Source organism: Etheostoma cragini, chromosome 16 (genome assembly GCF_013103735.1).
Source record: "Etheostoma cragini isolate CJK2018 chromosome 16, CSU_Ecrag_1.0, whole genome shotgun sequence".
Classification (NCBI taxonomy): domain Eukaryota; kingdom Metazoa; phylum Chordata; class Actinopteri; order Perciformes; family Percidae; genus Etheostoma; species Etheostoma cragini.
In genome coordinates, this window is record NC_048422.1 from 13,569,657 (window position 1) to 13,590,488 (window position 20,832).

The 20,832-nt window shown below is 39.3% G+C and overlaps 1 protein-coding gene across 4 annotated transcripts in view; it reads right to left on the reverse strand.

Annotated features, from left to right (window-relative positions):
- Nucleotides 1–140: 140 nt before the first annotated feature.
- Nucleotides 141–20,832, reverse strand: part of LOC117959062 (lysine-specific demethylase 2B) — a 25,314-nt gene continuing 4,622 nt past the window's right edge. The window contains exons 7-21 of one of the 4 annotated variants that reach the window (XM_034895920.1): nucleotides 20,555–20,648; nucleotides 19,167–19,320; nucleotides 18,873–18,988; nucleotides 17,671–17,797; nucleotides 17,129–17,535; nucleotides 16,954–17,040; nucleotides 11,133–11,363; nucleotides 9,138–9,281; nucleotides 8,790–8,876; nucleotides 8,329–8,664; nucleotides 6,104–7,176; nucleotides 5,849–6,012; nucleotides 4,023–4,184; nucleotides 3,026–3,244; nucleotides 141–2,076 (exon numbers count right to left, since the gene is read on the reverse strand). In XM_034895920.1, coding sequence (XP_034751811.1) covers nucleotides 1,895–2,076; nucleotides 3,026–3,244; nucleotides 4,023–4,184; nucleotides 5,849–6,012; nucleotides 6,104–7,176; nucleotides 8,329–8,664; nucleotides 8,790–8,876; nucleotides 9,138–9,281; nucleotides 11,133–11,363; nucleotides 16,954–17,040; nucleotides 17,129–17,535; nucleotides 17,671–17,797; nucleotides 18,873–18,988; nucleotides 19,167–19,320; nucleotides 20,555–20,648 — 3,583 coding nt within the window. In that variant the 3' untranslated portion in view covers nucleotides 141–1,894. Of the gene's footprint in view, nucleotides 2,077–3,002; nucleotides 3,245–4,022; nucleotides 4,185–5,848; nucleotides 6,013–6,103; nucleotides 7,180–8,328; nucleotides 8,665–8,789; nucleotides 8,877–9,137; nucleotides 9,282–11,132; nucleotides 11,364–16,953; nucleotides 17,041–17,128; nucleotides 17,536–17,670; nucleotides 17,798–18,872; nucleotides 18,989–19,166; nucleotides 19,321–20,554; nucleotides 20,649–20,832 lie in introns of all 4 variants that reach the window. The other 3 variants (XM_034895921.1, XM_034895922.1, XM_034895919.1) reach the window with 3 other exon arrangements.

Consider the following 20,832-nt stretch of genomic DNA (forward strand, 5'->3'; position numbering starts at 1 on the left):
TTATTATGAAATTTTGAACTGTTAAGCTCAAGAAACTGCAATTGGACAGAAAACGTAGGCGTCACGTCATTGACCCATAATCAAGTCTTATTTAGTCAGAATGCTGAAATAAGTCCAATAAACCAAATGCACACACAGCCCAGTATTTTAAATGAATTTAATATCTCAAAGGTTGATTTAACTTTTCCTAGAGGCTTTACATGTACATTATGTACATTTACAGTTATGTACTAAAATATTTAATGGAGACATGGTGTTTTCAATTAAAAAAAATACAAATAAAATGTAAACCCATCCACTAAACTGTATTAAGTGCGATTCAAAAGTGGCACAGACTTTCTTTAAAAAAGTTCCCTTTTCAAGAAAAATGCAAATTTATCAAATTATTAAACTGTTGAGTCTGACATTTTTTAGACAAGACCAATAGCAAAATTACCATTTTTTGTAATTTGAAATATGAACAAATGTGAATAGAGTATTCAAATGCTACTGACTGATGGAATAGGTTGCAAAGTACTTTATCTTCAGACAATTCATTTAAAAAAACTAAACTTTAACTAAATGATTTTTAAGAAAACAACCAGTGTTAATGTCTATTTCCGTGGAATCTCCAAGAAAAAAATAACAAACAAAATCGATTTTTAACTTTTACATTTGCACAAATCGTCCAGGAAAGCAGCAGCTCGCAGCATGTTCAAATAAACAACATATACCTACATGGCCTTGGTGTATGATCCATACTCTATTAAAAACACTATTTGGTCTTATACTACTGCAATTCTGTGGTCAGAAACTGATGTCTGGGGATTGACATGGGTTTACAGATACTCGCTTTATATCGTTTTAAATTAAAGATATATTTATCTCTTACTTTGAAAAGAGAATACTATGCTGCTCATGCCAAATGTAATATTATTATATATTATTCCTGGACTTTTTTTTTTAAATCATATAGATCATGAGAGGAGTGAATGGATGGTAATATTGTTTCACAGTTACTTAATCTATTGACTGTGGTGTAAACATATCTTTGCTGCATGCAGAGCGAAAACGCTTCATTTCATAAAGAACCAATAATACTAAAGAATGGTGCTGACTGGCAGAGACGTCTGTATGCAGCTATGTCTTAACATAACCCAGTTTTCTAGAAGCTGTTCTCTAGAATTAGCAGAACCTTTTAGTGTTGAAAAAAATATGCTTTATACACTGTACACTGTATAGTGTATGTGTGAATACATTCATGTATTCTATTTTACTGTATCAGTGCAAATAGTATCAATATACGGGAAACAAACAATGCCCAGTACCTTTGTCCGATCACAATAGGGCACTGACACATCTACTAAAATATAAAAACACCCACACAAACACAAGCTACCATCCTACGGTTTGGCAACAAAATCATTAGACCTTTGCCTCTCAACAATAAAGAGCTTAACAGTAATGCCGATTGATTATCAATTCCAATGGTAATGATACTGTACACTGGTGCAATCAATACTGCACATAAATGTATGAAACACTTTCTGATACAAAAATATTACTTAAATGCAATAAACTTTGCATTGGAACAAAAACCATCTATAAACACTAAAAGATAGTCATGATACAATACATAAACAATTAATAGAAAGAAATAAATAACCTTTAAACAGGTGCAAACAACAACAGAACATTTTTGCAATATTGCCTTCACAGACAGGACTTTCATTTGTACATTCTGGCTTAGCAGCACAGCTACTGTTTTCATCAGTTTTACAGAGACAGACACATCTGTCCTGGTGTCTGTGTAGTAGTCCGCGGATTTTAATGAAACACAGCGACGTGGTAATCTGCTGCCTCCATGTGGAAAGTAGTTTTACCACCTGTAAATGTCCCACAGTCTTCCATGTTCCTAACTGATCTTTTGCAGCAGTTTCTCTTCTATCAGTTCAAACTGCACGCTGACGGACATTTCTGCAATGAACTGGTCACATCCTTCCTTGGTCACCTGTTTGCAGTATCGCAGGTCGATATGACATATGCTTCCACAGCGCTTGAAATAGGTCAGCGACTGGTCTGTGACCCTGTTACAGACTGCAGGGAGAAATGGGGTCAGGAGAATAAAGAACAAATGATGCGCAACGGGTCACCTGTACTGACATGAGCTATGACACGCGTGGATTAAACAACCCTTTAGGATACTCCGGGACATGAAAGCCAAAGGCCTCATTATGGTGAGCAGGGTTTTAGGATAAATAAAAAACTGAAGGAGAGACTGTTTCTATAATAGGCCTTTTGAGTCACATTTAATGGTATTCCAGAGCGACAACAAGTACGAGATCTGATTCTTTTTAGCATCTGTGCACCATGCAATAAATGACATGAAATTCTATAAACATTGATTTCACAATTTATATATAATTTCATGCCTATGAACAAGAAGTAGCACCACAAACGTAAGAAAAATTGAAAATTAAAACCATCACAAAGGTCAGTTTGGTTGGGATTGTTTGAAATATTGAGGTTTGCCAAAACATAACTGGACCACTTAAACCCAAATAAAAATGTAGGTGTTTAGATTGATGTCTTACCGTACCTTTCAGACAAACTTTGGTTTCAGTAGGAGCTTTAAAATAAATTTCTGTTGGAAACTATTTTACCATTTGAAAATGACATGACAAAAAGGTGACTCAATGTTTACTGTGCTGCGTTGCACATCTGTCCCAAGTTCAGGTCTCTTCAGGTTGATTTTGGACCTGTGATGGCTGAAAAACCAGTCACTGTCTGGAAGGTAGGAAATCACTTTAAAAACTAAGCATGTACTTTGGAGAATGCTCAACAGTAGTGTATTGTGTTGTTTCCTTTAGCTAAAGACAAATACTTTATTTACATCTATGGAATTGATGTATATATTCATAGGAATGCTAAATCCACTGTGGATAGACCTGACAATTCAAAACATCTACTAAGGTTCAGAATTTAGCTATAAGGGGGAGCAAGTCTAATGCAGGCAGACTTACAGCCAACAAAGACAGGCTCCTACCTGACAGGTTGATGTCAGTGAGCGAGTCTCTGGTGGTCGTCCCTGCAGCAGTCAGGATGTTGACAGACTGGTCAGTGACGTGGTTGCAGTAGCTGAGGTCCAGCTTGGACAGCGAGGGCATGTAGCGTATGATGAGGCGCAGAGACGTGTCCGTGATGTCCAAGCCTGCCAGGCGCAGGTCCTCCACATTCCGCAGTTTACTTCTGTTATCCAACTGACCTACAAAGTTTGATTGTTTTTTTTAAGAGGGGAGGAGATAGATAATAAATATTTCTGACCATATGAATTAGCCTAACAAGTATGATCTGTGTATCCAAAGCCTGATACAGCTTCTTTGTTTGTGCTATTGACCTCACTAGAGGACCAATAAATCTAGGACTACACAATATATTAATTATATATATATATATTATATAAGTATATATACTTCGCCATCACGATTTCAACTAGCGCAATAAATACAAAGCAAAAGGCTGAAACAATCGCGTCAGACACTTGTGTTACTTGAAAGAAAATATCAGTAGAAAACTGCACTTCAAAAAGTAACTCATTCTTTTCTTAGTGATGCCTTTTTTATTCAATTCTATGTTCCTTTTGTTTAATAAAATAATCTTGGAAATAATTTCCTTTCATTCGTTTGAAATTCAATAAGTTATTTGTTTTATTTTAGCCGAGTACTGAAAGCAGCAGAAATACAGAACTGAGTACACTTTTATATTGCATATTTTCCTCCAATCGTGCAGCCCCATATTAATCCACGGCTGACAACAGTCCCAAATAAATGCACTATATTACTCTTGTTTGAGTATTTATTGCACTACAGCTACACTGCACAGTTGCAAAATTATTTGTCCTTTTTTTTTTTTTTTTATGAAACAATATTTGTGATCCATTTCAAATATGTAAAGTTATGCGTACCATATCCACTCCATTCATTTCTCGTTCAAACGCTAAAGCCTCAGACTGTTTAGACAGTGTGTAAATGGTAGTTTTGTACCTGGCCTGTTATCTGTGGGAGGCGACAGCAGATCCCTCATCTGGGCATCTTTCAGTCCCTCAACCCACTGAACATCAAGAGTTCGCAGAAGAGGACAGCTGGAGGTGCAAAGAGCAGAGACTGCCACCCAGGAGCATCCTGACAACAGCAGGACACGCAGACCTGCAGGGACAGCAAGGACATCCAGAACCTCATGTTACACGCTTTATACATTGAGTTACAACACACTGATCTTCTGTGAATGTTATCTAATTTGTTTCATGTGGCCACAAGCAGCTTCATGGCAAGCTAAATATACCGCAGTCTCATATTTAATCTGTTGAGGAAATGTGCCCTATTTTCAATTTTTCTGTCTCCAGAGTTTTAGTTAATCTGAGGTCACAAAATAAACCAACACCGACTCAGTGAGGAGTATTCTTATATAATTAGCTGAGTGAAGCAGTAAAGACATTTAGAAGTAACAAAGAAAACCATCTAAATTCAGAAGCCTCTGGGGATACAATTATCCATATGGAGGAGCATTATGGGAATTCTAACTTATTAAAACTGCCCATGCTACATAAACACATTTTTATCACTACCTGAAACACAGATTTTACCGCCCATGGTATAAAGGCGTTGCAGTCTTTATTGAGGCAACTATGTTGACTACAACAACTATTTATTCAAAGTTAAGATAACTTTAAAGGTGCTATAACACAAATACAGAAAAAACTGTGGGTGCCTAACTGTGCAACACTCTGTATGTAAGAGTGAGAATTGTTAACTGAATCCTGTATGCAAACACGGAGCAAGTCAAGGGATATTAGAACAGGGGTAATGTGAGACGTCTAGCGGCAGCATTCTAGACTGACTTAAGATGGTGAAAAGCAGACATACTAAGTGAGGACAATAATGCGTTGCAGTAGTCAATGCGAGATGAGATAAATGCATGTATAAGCATCTCAAGTTCAGCAGTTGAAATTACAGATCTCAGTTTACTAATATTTGTTTTTGTCAAGGTGGGTGACTGTATCCCCATATCTCAACAATTAACAGGCCAAGTAAAACATTTTAGAATTCTTTTATGGAATTTTCCTTTAATAAAACCCTTAGTTGATTCCACTTTATTTGGCATAACAGTTCATCCTGTTCAACCAAATTTATATAATTATGTAGTGAGATTAACTACTGGCAAAATGCCATCAGATGCACCACTGGCTGTTGTCACCCATCTCCTTTGTGGGATATTTAACACACACCAAACACACAACATGAGCACTTTCATCTTCCTCCAAAAATATACCTCATATTTATTCACTCTCTCATCTTCAACCGCTTATTTGGGATTGGGTTTAAGGGGCAGCAGCAGCTCCAGCAGGGGACCCCAAACTTCCCTTTCCCGAGCCACATTAACCACTGCTGACTGGGGAATCCAGAGGCGTTCCCAGGCCAGGTTGGAGATATAATCCCCCCACCTAGTCCTGGGTCTTTCCCAGGCCTCCTCCCACCTGGACGTGCCTGGAACACCTCCCTAGGGAGGCGCCCAGGGGGCATCTTCACCAGATACCCAAACCCCCTCAGCTGGCTCCTTTCGACGCAAAGGAGTCGTGGCTCTACTCCAAGTTCCTCACAGATGACTCAGCTTTTCACACTATCTCTAAAATAAAAGCCAGCTACCCTCCTGAGAATTTCCGCCGCTTGTACCCGGGATCTAGTTCTTTTGGTCACGACCATAGCTGAGGGTACAAAAAAGTGGTTGGCAGATCAAGAGCTTATCTCATTTATTGCCTTTTCATTAAACCTCAAAACACACTGCAGTGTTTTTACTGGTTCAATGTATTTACCTGGCAGTCTGTTGATGAGCCAGCTGAGTTGTTTCTTGGATATGTTGGTCCAGCTGAGGTCCAGAGCAACCGGCTGTCTCCGGATGATACCACTAAGCATGAGAGGTGTGATGGACTTGCAGCGGTTCAGATTGATCTGCTTCCAAAGCCTCTTGTCGCAGCACCTGGTGAGACACACAGGTATTTTACAGACCGCCACTTTATAAAGAAACGTGGAAGACATGTTTTCAACTGCACAGTGCATCTTATACTTACCATCTGTTCCAGGTCCTGCAGACACGCATACAGACACAAAGATCTCTGTGAGCCAAGTGACTGAATACTGTCATCCACATCTCTCTTCGCATCACATGGGCTTCACCGTCGTTCAGCGAGAGTCTGTCAGGCGGGGGGCTGATGGGAGGGGGCCGGATTACATGGCGCTCCATCTGGATACATTTTGGCGGTGACCGGCAGGGGAGTGGGCGGGGGCATATTGATGTGATCTGCGTGCTTCTGTTCCAGCTGAGTGGCGAGTAACCACGTGGCGTCTCGCTTACCTCCCGCCCCCTGTGTCGCAGCCAGTCGCCCAGGTCGCTGCTGCCGTTATTGAGAGGCCATTTGGGTTTGTGGTCGTCTACTTTGTTCTCAGGCTCACTTTTTACAGGCATATGGTTTTGATTGGCCAGGCTGTCCTCAGCTTTCAGTGGCCGTCTGTTTTGATTGGCCAAACCTTCCTCTGTTTTAAGGGCCCTGCGGCTCTGGTTAGTGGTTGAGTCCTCGGTTTTTAGTGGTTTACGGTTCTGATTGGCCATAGAATCTTCATTCTTCAGTGGTCGACGATTGTGATTGGCTGCACCTTCCTCCGTCTTCACTGAGCCGTGGTTTTGGTGGGACAGCCAGTCTTCTGTCTTGGGAATCTCCTGGTTAAACTCTTTGCACAGCTCTTTATTGGGGAGACGTCGACGCTGATGGCGAGCCTTTAGCTGAGCTGAGCTCCTCTCCTGAGCTTCTCCTGATTCACTGCTTGGTCCAGCTCTGGGAGAGTTTGACAATTGTTCACTCTCTCTGGCTGCGGATGTTCTTTGCAGTGGACTTAACAGGACCTTGGCTTTGTCCTCTGCACTGCTGTCTCTCTCTTTTTTCAATGTCTCCTCTTCCTCTCCTTCCTCAGATTCCTCTTGGTCCTCGTCATCATACTCATGTTTCCCCTTTAAATGAATCCTGTCCGAGGACAATCCATCATCTTCGTGATCCTCCTGGCTATCTTCTTCATCACCATGAGCATTCTCTGTCTTGATTTGACGCAACAGCTTCGGAGTCAAAGGATCATCCAGTTTAGAAAGCTTCTTCTAAGAAAGAATAGAGGACATTAATTATTTCTTTAAAGCAGTTGTCAGTTCATCAGTGTGAGGATATTCTTTTAAGTTTTTGCATTTTCAAATTTACTGTAGGTTTTCTTTTCAAGAAAATGATGCTCCAAATTGATTAATGTAATGCGGACATGTTGTAATACATTTACATTTTAATTAAGAATACACCTATAAAAATACTCTCTTCCATGGACCTTTCTGCATATCAAGCAAATTCATTCAGGGTCTAGTTTAATTCTTCTGTTCTCAGGTCTTCTATATATTCCCCTTTGTAATATTTAAAACTAACTGCGCTTTGTGACAATATTGTTCTTCTTTTGCAAATTACCCACAGCATGACAGAGTGTAATAGAGCCTTGCAAAACATCTTCTGCAAATGGAGTGGATCTAGTTGCCATGGAATTAAAGACACTCAAAAAGTCCCTGTTTTTGTGACAAATGGGGACTATTGAGTGAGAGCGCTGTAGCCGGCAGGAAGGGGCAAGTGCACAACGTCAGTGATCATCCACTAAAAGTGCTTGTTTTACCCTTTTTTTAACCTTTTGATTGATCGTTTGTTATTGTGTCTAACCAATTCTAATTTAAGGAGAAGATGGAAGATATTATTTGGACTTTGTGTACGCAAGAAATGCCTGGATGTTTACTACATTAGCAAGAGTTTCTGAGTATGAGACATGAGCTTACTGGACATACTCAACTGCCCAAAATGCATTGCAGCTCTTCAGACTGTCCCATGGCAGACTGCGAGGCAGACAGTTTAAATAAATAACCGCTGGATGAAATAATTAAAAATGATGGCGAGTTACAAAACAGACAAGTTACAAAACAGAAAGCAGTGTACTATTGTACTTTAGAAAACGTTTTAAACTTAAGTATTTAATAATTTCAATATTCCTTAAAATAATACTGGAAAATATGAAATTGAGTGAAAGAGGTAATGTTGATTTACATTTGTAATAAACTATTTTCATTAAGTATGTAGTACGCAGTACATTAGTATGCGATTCAGAACACGACAATGTACATTTGAACACTGATGATATGTTACAACTCAAAATATATAAGATTAATCCAATTCTTGACTCCATTCAGTGTAACTGATAAGATTACAACAGATAAGATTCTTACCTTCTTTTTCACAATGACAGGTTCATCATTGGTGTCAAAAAGTTTTCTCTTTTTCCTTAGAGGGTTGTCCTCGAGCCTCGGTCGGGGCGTACCATCTAAAGACAGCAAGGGGGGACGTTTCTTTGGCGGCTCTTCTTCTTTCCTCTTAGGGATTTCCTCCCGCTCTGACTTTCTCTTCACAGCAGATGTGGTAGTCAAAGCAGTAACAGCTGCTGTAGCCAACATCGGTGGGTCAGGCTCCTCTTTTGAATCCCGGTTAAACCTTGGTTCTTTCAGTAGAGAGCCAGGGAGGTTTGATGCATACTTGAATCCTGGCCCCCTTTTTTGCTTTGAGGCCAAAAGGTTAGAAAAACAAAGAGCACAACTTTATTTCTCTGGTTCTGCGTTTCTGAGACAGAGTCAACTGTTTAATAATTTCAAGATATAGATAAATACAGAAGCAGATCTATACAGATACTTACTTTCCCTGTTTTCCCTGCATGGTTGCACTTTGGGCACTCCCAGCAGTTTGGCAATTCATCATTCACTACTCCATTTGAATCTTTTACCTGAACAAAAGGAGCACATTAATAAGTGCAAAATCTGATTACTGTAACCCAAACGAGTAGTGGACGGATGTTGTAGTTTGTGTTGACCATCAATAAATTGTAAACTCCCTGCAACTAAACTTTTTCTCAAGACATTTGGCTGTGCAGTTGACTGCATAATTTACCTCAGCATTAACATCTATATCAGCACCATAGCTACCTCCACCTGTTCTGTCTATCTGTCTGACAACATTCAATATATGCTGATGTTGACTAATTTACCTTAAGACAGTTAGGATGAACAATCTCATTGCAGATGGAGCACTCCATGAGCATAAGGTTAAACTTCTCCTCTTCATCCTCCACTGTGTCCTCTTTCCCTGCCTCTCCACAGACGAGACACACTGCTGTGTGGGGCAGGACAGGCTGGAGACAAAAACAGAGGCTTAAAGATAAGGCTGCTGTATCAAATTATTATTCTCTTTGGGAACAATTCCTCTCGGCCACAATTGTGATTGACAACCTAGTTAAACCCACACTTCCTCCCAATTCTTTCATTCATAATATTTCCAATCATTTAAGTTTCAGGGACAATGCAGCAGACTGTGGATTACACAGTTTGATTATATTCAGTGAATTAAATGTCCTGAACTTAACAACTTGCAACTTGTTTGCTGATATAGCAAATTAAGCTAGTTTGATTCCAACCAATAAATGGGCTAATGTCGCACACCAGACCGTGATGAACTGAGGCACACACTTAGCTCTGACTACTGCTCCAAAGCAGTATCAGGGGGTAAGTTAACATCAAGAGTGGGTTAAGCATATTGGCATATCTTAAAAGTGGGACACAGTTACTAAAAAGCTTAGACCGCAAGTGTAAGATATTGGGAGAGTAAAATAAGTCTCTCTCACGCTCTTGTCTATCGTGGGCAAATCATTCAAAATTATGCTTTCTCAGTGGTTGTGTACAGTATGTTACAGAAACAATCAAACCCTGTCCTTCTAACATATCTCTGTCCATGGTGCTGAAACATTGAAATCTTGTCTATGGGTGTGTCCGAGGTCCTTAAATTGCATACACGTTTCCTTGTCTTGCTTTCCCTCCTTCCATCTTAAACCCCTCTCGTCCCATCGAGGAAGCATGAGAGAGATGCAAGGAAATCATGCTAGGAGAGAGGAAACGAGGAAATGTGTTTTTAGCTGGATGAGATGTCCTTTTCTTCGAAGCGTCACATGAATTTGTCATCAGTATGGGCGGAGTTAGCAACGGCTTTCAGCGGCACTGCTTCCAGGGAGGCTGCTCTTTGGTATCCTCAGTCATAGTTCCTCAGAGATCCCTCCTTAAATTCTCCATCCTCGGGGCAGGAATAAAAGCATTGAGACAGCCTTAAAGAAGGGAGACCAGAACCATTTCCAGTTCAAGCAAGGAGAGACTTGGGATCCACCCTCTCTCTCTTTGGCCTTCTGTGACTATTGCTACAACAAATGTTACTTCTGCTGCTGCTGCCGCCATTACACACATTATTAGTAATACTTGTGTCACTACCATAGCAACCACCTGGAACACCCTAGTAATCACCCTGTACTGCCCTAGAGACCATGTTGAACACCCTCACTACATGGACTCACCCAAAATCAAGTATTCAAAATTAAATGAAAGGAAAGCTAAGGAAAATGATTAGTTCGAGACTGAGAAATAAGTTAAGAAGATAAATACCACTCTTATGTCTAAATGCTAAATATGAAGCTATAGCCAGCAAGCAGTAATTTTAGCTTAGCATAACAATAGAAGCAGGGGGAAACGGCTACCCTGGCCCTGTCAAAAGGTAAAATAAATTCACCGACGAGCATCTCTGAAGCACACCAACCAATGTGTCATATCAAAGTTGTACAAACCCTACAAAAAAACTAAATGTAGAAACAACAAGTTGTGGTTAGGTGCTGGATCCATTTGTTTGTGGTTGCGTGTCAACCTCCTTGTGATTTTAGATTAAATAAACAAGATATGACATATTAATCAGTGAGCTTTTCCAGTGCTCGTAGGTTTTAGCTTTTCAGAGCACCAGGCTAGCTGTTTCCCTTTGTTTTCCATCGCAATGCTAATCACATGCTGGCTGTAGCTTTAGCATACAGACATGAAAATAGTTTTGATCTTCTAATCAAACTCTGTACACACAAAACAAGCACATTTCCTAAAATGTCAAACTATTTATTTAACATCATGTGTATATCAAAATGAAAATTCCCTGAGAAAATGATAAACAAATAACTTACTGCAATGCACTGCCTCATGATGCAGGACTGTTTCATCCGGCCTGGCCCACCAAACTTCTTCATGTCTTTACAAAAGTGGCACTCTCCACACTCCGTCCGCAGGCATGCCTCACACTTCCGACAGCGCGTCCTTCTCCTCCTGGCACCAGATGTTCCCCGACTAGCTGACAGCTTGACTGCTGATGCAGGAGAAGCTGCCATCTTAGGTTTCGGCCGGTTGGGAGGCCGGGGCTAAAAGGATAAAGAGGATACAGGGTCAAGTACCTAAAATGATTAGGCAACAGATATTTCACAAACAGGCATTTAAAAGGCCAGATGAATTAGTTTGTTAATAAAGAATAAATATTTAGCAATATCATGATGCTACATAGAAAGTATGCTACTTAAATATAGTTTAGTAGTTGAATACGACAAATGGAAGTGCATTCACATTAATACTTTGAAGCACATTTGTAGTATTTACTGTGTAAAAGCAAGAAAGAAGACAAAGAAGACTTTTAAGCCTGCAGATGCTTTAGAATCATTTTCAACAAACTTAACTTTATATTTAGTTTATCAATTTGAACATTCAGAGACTTTTTACCAATATTTCAGATTTAAGAAAAGAGGGAGGCATTAAGCTATGAAGAACACCTCGATCTAATGATGAATTAGTTTGTTAATAAAGAATAAATATTTAGCAATATCATGATGCTACATAGAAAGTATGCTACTTAAATATAGTTAAGTAGTTGAATACGACAAATGGAAGTGCATTCACATTAATACTTTGAAGCACATTTGTAGTATTTACTGTGTAAAAGCAAGAAAGAAGACAAAGAAGACTTTTAAGCCTGCAGATGCTTTAGAATCATTTTCAACAAACTTAACTTTATGACTTTTTACCAATATTTCAGATTTAAGAAAAGAGGGAGGCATTAAGCTATGAAGAACACCTCGATCTAATGTTCTAAATTACATTTAATTTAATTTATTAAATGGTGCTATGGCTCAATAATAAGGACCCATAATCATGTGGTGTAATATGAAAAAATCCAAACATTCTATACTATTAAATTCAACAGGATCAGTGTTATGGTGGATGTAGGAGGTACTACCTCATACTTTATTTGCTCTTTGTAACTTTTGGTCAATATCCACATAGAGATGCATCCAGATACACTACATAGTATATACTGTATACCCACAAACACAAATCTGATCATGCATTATATGAATCCATATTTGTTCATGGCTGTTAAAGCACAGAATCCAGGAGAAAACAAACATTGAACAAATATCAAGAATGTCCCTGGAGGTACTTCCAAATTTAGCACTTCACTTGCTTGCATGTTTTGACTTCAAAGAGAAACTGCACTTATGGCTACATTTCACACATGGATCACTAGGAGCCATTATTCTGTGTTAGGGGGCACACATACTGATTTATAACAGTACACATTAAATGTGCTCTATTTAATAGAACTGGGTAATGGAAATGAGAGCCTTTGATCTCCATCATTGTTGTTCTATTGTGATATATTCTGCTCCTTCTCAGGCTCACAGCACCAACTACAACAATGTATTCTTAACATGAAAACCACAAGTCAAAAGACAGCCAACCGTGCCGCGTGAGAAAATATGTGGCAATGTGTGAGATGAAATAAACAAGAAGGAGTGCAAAAAACTGCAGCTCTTGGAAATGAAGATCTGATTTCTTTAGTTACATCGGCAGTGCAGATTCTCCTAGCGTCAGCATAGCAACAGCCACGTCCCATTCCCTAACAGAACAGTCTATGACACACAGACGTGTAACCAATAAGAACTGTAATGAGACTCTAACAGAAAAAGAAAGCAGGCTCAATCTTAGGCATATTACAATATTTTTTTCTAACAATAGCCATGAAATAGACTGACACAGGCAGTCAGATATGTGGTTACCAGACAGGATTAGAGAGAGATATTGGGGGGAGGGCTTGAGCAGTCTGCACTGGACCGTTTTGGGGGTATTCATGGGGATTACAGACAGGAGGTCTGCTCTAGAAGAACACTGGAATGAGACCAAATATCTCAGAAAAAGACACATATCTGTCATTTGCCAGTCCCTACAAACATGAGACAACAGTTCAGAGTTATGATCAATCTGCTAATGTCAGATCCCATTAAATAACAGACAGCTAGACACTGTAGTGTGTACCGTCTGATTACACCTGTTTAAAAAACTGCAGGGGCAGAGGCAAATGAAAAGATACTTCAGAAAGCTGTCCATATTGTCCCCTAAATCCCCTCTAAACCCCCTCTGTCTGCTAAGTGAGTGATCACTAAAGCAGATATCCCTCTGATGCTCAGAAATAAAATGACAGGAGGGTTTGACAAAAACACCGCCAGAGAAATAAACTGCTCTTAGTAACTACTTTCTGTATCAGGGGCAAGGGTTTTTAGTCTTTGGTTTAACCTGAGCACATGTAGTATACACACCTCCTAAGAGCACTTAAATGAGTCCTCAGTATGAGGATAATACAAGTTACCAACTAGTAATGTATTGGCTATCTAAAGCTCCTTTAGCTGAGCAACATTATGAGTAGCAGACTTTAATGTTCATTGACACAGCCTTGTAGCCTCTTAAGCTACTGTGGAGAACAGTGGAAATCAATTCATGTGGATATACTTAACATCACCTCGAACACACACTGAAGCATACTGAGCAAAGATTGCAGAGACAACAGGACTTTTCTTTCAAAAGCAGAAGACATTCAAAATCAGAACCACACAACTCTGTGGTGTCTAAAAGTCCCAAACAGACATAAATGCTGCCCCATTTTTATGATGCTTTTTCAGATTATTGTGAGCAAAATCTATGATTTCTCTTTTCTTTACCTCTAGAAATATAATGTGGCAACAATTAAATTGGCAAAAAAATTGGGTCCACAAGTTCTTGGAGGGACCCCTTTCCTGTTAATCTTTAGAGATTGCATATGTTGTAAAGCTGTATTTTAAAAACAAACAAACACAACAAACATATGATTTCTATAGTACACAGTAGATAAAGTTAAGCTCAGATTTAACATATCACAAAAGGAAAGTGGAACGAGTGTTACACCAACTCTATAAACCTCTGGGGAGTTTATAGTTACTGAGAAGCTGAGGAATGTTGACTGAACACCAGCAACAGTGTCAATCAATAAAACACGTTTAAAACTCTTTACAGAGTATGCAGAGCATGTTTTCGGAGATATAGAATATACTGTACAAGTACATATTAACTAACTAGTTGTTCAGACTGGTGCTAGATGCTAAACTGTTTGACTGTCTGACTTGACTTGCTGGTACTTTAACATATATTGCACATTAGCACAAAGCCTATTTCTTTAAAGTTCAAAAAGCTGTCACACCAACAACGGGTGCATTTACATTGGTGGAACAAACAGAACTTAAAAATGGACTCATCATCTGCAATTAAATGTTTTATTTAACTCTCAATGCAGCCACAGAATTAACGTACAGTCAGGAGGTGTTGTTCAGAGTTAAGTAGAAGAGATATTAAAATTACCAAAACACATTTCTTGCTGTGTAAGTAAGTCCATCAAATATTCCTTTCCTAATAACTGCTTTCTCATTAACAGATAATCTTTTAGGGGGGTTAACACATATTCTGACATGCGTATCTGGTGCTTTTACAATCAAACCATGAAAGATTAATCTCATGCATCTATATGAATTTCTATTCCTCTGCTTCTCTGCTTTATAACAACCAATAGCAGCCCTGAGGCTCTGAGCTATATAAACACAACCTTCTCCTAATGCTGGTTTCACCTGACAAAAACACACAAGCATACACACAGAAACACACACACACACACGTACACGTACACGCACACACACACAGAAACACACACACACACACACACACACCTATCAAAAACAAAGGGTAAAAATTAAAGACCAAACACAGAGGGTAGACTAAATCAATGCATTTCTCTCCAGGTAGCTCCATTTCCTCGCTGCCCTGTGATACTGCAAACTGCTCCGTCTGGCACAAGCATTCCTCTGGTGGCCTCACTACGCCTGCCTGCTGGGGTTTGGTGTGCTAACCTGCTCAGATTCTGAGTCGTAGTCCTCATCATCAGCGCTCAGCGACATGGCCATGGCTGGTTTTCACACACCGTCCAGCTCACAGCAAACTGACATGGCTGCAGTCTCCTCCTCCTTCTACTCCTGCTACTGCCGTCTGGCCTACAGCCCTCCCTCCTACTCTAAAGCTCCACAATACGACAAGCAGATGTAAGAAACACAGACAAGCCTGCCTCATTAATATGGATCCTCTCACCGAAAAACAGGAGGGGTGTTGGGAAGCGCGGGGCCAACGGGAGGATGCTGTGCATCAGAATATTATACAATATTATACTGGGGGGTGTCTGCTTCTGTCCAATGAGGAGAGGAAATGCAGAGAAGGTGCTGTCATATTCATGATGTGTATCACAGGGAGAGGAGAGCAGGCTCTGCACAGCCAATAGAGCCAGATGGCATCTCATTACAAAAGGCAAACACAAAGAGGCCCCACCACCAGCAGCTGGCCTTTGGACGAACGGGTGGGGGTGATCCAGAGGGTTCATGAAACCAATAGAAATCACCTCTATACATTCAGATACAACACATTCTATCCACCTCCTGTTGAGGCTTCTCCGTCTGTTACACACTTCATGCATCCTTTGGATGAGGAATTATAAATACAAAATTAAAAAGTATGCACAATATATAAAATATCAACAGTTAACTGAATAGAGTTGCATTTAATTTACTAATTCAAATTTACATTGTTGTTAATTTTACCTGAGCACCTTCTGCATATACTATATTATTATATTGTATATTTAACGCTCCACATTTTTATATTATATTGCAAAAGTCAGAGAGCATTGAACAAAAAATGAATACACAGTACATCTGTGCATCATTTTCTTTATAAGCATTTTGACCATTCATACCATTAAGGAAAACAGAAGAGGTACTTATTGTTTTATTTTACATTTAACCAATTAATGTAATAGCCGTGATTTAGACCCTCTTTCGGACTCAAATGATAAGTTATATGGACATTTAAGATTCTTCAAACTTGAACGTTTTACAGCTATTTAAGTCCTAGAATATTACTTTGGTCTAAGGAGGTATTGTGTACACCATTTTGATGTCCAAAAGGCACATGCATACGTAGTACTAAGAAATGAGAATCTGCAAACATGTAAGCAGTGAATCAGTACTACTGATAATACCGTCATTTACCTAATTTAATTAAAATTCAGTGTTGATATTGAAAACCAGACCCTTCTTTAACAATAAGACTAAGTCAAATATATCAAACAGAAAATCATATTTTCAGTTCATTTTAAACAGTATGACATTAAAGCATTGATTCATGCTGTTACTGGTTTTGGGCTGTCACTAACCACATTCATCACCAATAGGCTGTGGCTGTATTATCACTCAGTTATTGTAACTCCTATAAAACATAAACTGCACTCCTGTCATCGTCTAAATATGAATCCATTAAAAGTAAAGATGATGTAGACAGTGCAAAGAAAATTTCACAAAATAAACCTTTTAGGTGAAAAGTTCAGAGATGTTACTGCACCACAAAGTCAAGCGACAGGTGCATGGGCTCAAACCTCTGCCCATCACGTGCGCTCACTTTATATAATTGCAATGATTCTTCCTATTGTGTTAAGTGATCAACACAAAATCAAGTGTGTATCAGTTTTATCTGAAAGTCCCAAATAAAGATGAAGAACAATATTTGGTGCAAAAGCAATAAAAATGTTTCACTGTGCGGCAGACATATTCTTACCTTTATAGTTTTCTTGGGCCAGTACACTATAGGAACTCCAGTGATTGCTAATTTGGGGTCGTCATCGGCATGTTCTTTGAAGACAACCTAGACAGCCACAAGGGCTAACATTAAGTAAGAGAGAACTCTATCGTGTCGTAAATGACTGTTACTGTGTCATCTTTTTGATTCTTACCTTTATGTCTTCCAGCAGGGCTTGTGGGTTCTCTATTCCTACTGGAACACATTTTTTATTTTCAGGGAGCGACTCCAGCTTCTCAACAAGGGTCCTAAGTCCGCTCAATTCAAATTCAGTCAAATGCGTCCATCTATTTGGAGACTCCGAGGCTGGGGAATCAGAGGGGGTTTGGGGGAACTCTAGAGAGGTGGAGCCGGGATTACAACTATCCTCAGAGTCAACACATAAAACAGCTTTGAGATGCTGGCCCCTCCGGTTGTCAGGAGAGCAGGGGCCATCCTGGGCAGCTCTCTCTGGTTTTTCACCCACGCCATCCCTGACTTGAGTCTCACATGAGTCCTCATTCATGTCTTGGCTCCTTGAGTCAGAGGAGAGGCTCTCTGTGTTTGCCTTTGTGTCATAGTCTGAAGAAACAAAATGAAAGAAAAATACTTATCTCAAATGACTGATTGTATCTGTCCACGTTGCATTTCTATTTCCTCTAGTGTATGTTGGGAGTATGAATTTAATGAGTAGCTGCATTACTCAATTTCGCTCACCCATTTGTAGAGGCTCTTTGCGGATCTCCTGAGAAAGGTAAGAGCGTTTGGTGAGGCAGTGCAGGTATCTCTCCAGAACATACCAGCATATCTCATAGTAGAAAGGGAAACGAAACTTGGAATGAACCTAAAAACAAAGACAAAGCTCATCAGTGTCAACCTTGAAAAACACCTTTTATGTAACATGCACTCAAGGTATCTAGCTAATGTTGGCTTTACCAGATTTTTTTAAATTTCATGTAATCTTAACCAAAGTTCGGTCTGTGTCTTTACACGTGCATGAGCATGACAGAGACTGCAGACAAAACTTGTATCACTGACAACAACAGCAGTGTAAAAAGGGATTATTACTTGTGGTAATATGTTGTGCTCTATCACAGCAGACACTGTCCTTTCATGCACACAAACAAACAGGCACACTTCTTCAGGAACAAACGTTAACTTAAAAAGTTTTAACAGGCATGTTTTATGCCATGTTAAAATAATAATTTCAAAGAATACAGATTTTAAACATCCCACGGAGAAGCTAAATGCCCTACACGAACAAACATGTATAGTGAGCCAGAAATGCTGCTTGAAAGAAGTACTAACACATACGTTTTCTTTCTTTCTTTTTTTAAATATGGCCAAAGAGTTTTATGATTTGGACTTTGATGTACCACAAAGTACACCACACAGATTTCTTTCTAAGAAAAAAAAAATCAAATCAAGGATCTAAACATGAAGCAATATTGCTTGCTCAGTATGAAGGTGGTATTGAAATGTAATTTTGTTTCCCATTTTACAAATATATTTAGAATTTTTAAACACATTAAAATTGTATTCTACACTAATATAATAAGATATTATTTATTTGATGTATAATCATTAACATTTATTGTCCCTTCATGCCTCTCTCCCTTCTCAAGCCACCAACATCTTACAACACACAAAGAAGTACTGCTTTTGGGATCCCACATATCTTCCAGATTCACATTGATATTTAGTAACATTTGTCACTCCCCAATATTTTCTTATTTTAATCTTTTCCCTTAGTTCTCTTAAAGAGCTGAGATGAAGGGGGAATCAGCTGAGTTTCAATCTCCTGCCTCTTTCAGGTGAACTCACACTCCCTTGGTTCTCTTAAGAGATTGATTTATCACAGGTAGAGTTTACTGTATGCTGTGCAGGCCACAGTTCAGCCATCCAATGAAGACTCCTACCTTAGTCCTGTTCTCTATCTCATGGATGGTAAGCTGCATAGGAATGTTGAAGCTGTGCAAAATATTGCCTCCAAACACCAGTGTGTCCTCTGGAGTGTAGACAGCATGAATCCACCCTTAAATAATAAAATCAAGCACAAAACATATGTAAAGAGATAAGGAACATATAGATGATTCATGCAAATTCACATGAATGTACTGTGTAATAGTCAGGTAAAGCTTGGGATCACTGTTCATTGAAGTGGCAGCTAATCTTTTCCTGCTGGCTACTTTAAAACAACCATGCCAACACACCAGATGGGATGAAGAAGGTGTATCCTTGCTTAAGCTCCACTCTCTGGCATCCATCAGCTCGGTCACCCAGGAATACATCACTCTGCTTGCCTGACAGGACCCAGTCCTCATAAAGGGCAAGGTTATGTGGGGTTGGAGGTACAAGCCAAAACACCTGAGGAGAAGCAGAGCTTTTTTATTTTAAAGAATATACGTTATAGCCATTGCCAGGTTAGGTGAATTATCAACCCTGAGACTGTTAGCAACACCATCTATACCAAACATATATTTTCTTAATTCCTCCACTTAAAGGTCCCATGTTGTAAAAAGTGAAAAGTCTTATTTTATTATAAAGCAGATCGAGGTGCTATGTAAGTACTGTAAAAGTGTCTGAACGCTCAATCCATGCAGAAATGCACATAGCTTGTATTTAGAAATGGAAAGCAGCAACAGTGCCATTACAGTCATTCCCCAGCTGCAATGACGGTGCAGAGATGCCGAGGGAATCATAGACAGTGTAAGAAATGGACATGTGACACTGTTGTTTTCAACGGAGACCAGTGAAGGCTATTAGAAGCACTTTTCCGGTGATGGATGTGCGTTACTGCACAGCCTCCAACTGAGCTTGAAGGCGTAGATGTGACATGAGCAAGCTGTCTGAAAGTTTTAAGTCTCCTGGTAGCTGTGCCAAGAGAAATCTTAATCATTCCGAATTTTGCAGAGACGGAGAACATAGGTACAGTATATGTAACGAGATAACATAGGCCCAGCCAATGTAAATCCAAACTGCCTGCAAGCTTATCCTTTACTGCTTGGTAATTCCTCTACTATGCGACAGTAAGTTGTGTGGTTCTGGCACAATCACAATCACGTATTCCAAAATGTCTACTACGGGGCCATAATGTGAGACACAAGGTAATGTGGGTGCTAGGCAGCATTAAAATGGCGCCGTAGGAGCTACGCTTTGTGCAGGCAGGCATACCCCATTTGGAGGGGACTGGTGAGGAAGACCAGGGAAATGCAGACCAATCAGAGCAGACCGGGCTTTTATGGAAGGGGGGCTTAAAGAGACGGGTGTTTAAAAAGATGGGATTCTTGCATGATGAACAAGGTATATTCAGACAGTATGAAAAAATAACATTTTTTTAAACTTAAAGTAAACCCAACCTACGAGTATGAAACTGAAAACATATGTACCCTTTCATATTTACTGAAAAGAAACAAATAAATGGATATTTGTTGCACAAAAATATCAGATATGTTACTAGAACTATACTATGTTACTGTGTGTATTTCAGGCATTTGTGTAGTGATTCTAACAAAAAGGGATGCAATTTTTAAATTGTTATTTACCAACTGGGGATCAATAAACACTATAAATTATTAAAATAAGACTACAATGAACTTACTTTCTGTCCCTTGAATACGTGATACCAAACAGAAGTTCCCCCAAAATCGATGTGGAAATCTGTGTAGCAGCCCTTCACACTCATCAAACAATACCTATAGCAGAGGAGATAACAAAATCAATAATAAAAAAAACAATCACAATGTAAAACTCATGTACAGTGTGATGATGTACAAGTATAGCATAACAGTCTGACAACAATGAAAAGACCTAAAAAAAAAAGGAACAACACAGCTCAACCAATTAGAAGTCAGCGGTAATCTCAGTCGTGTTTTGCTG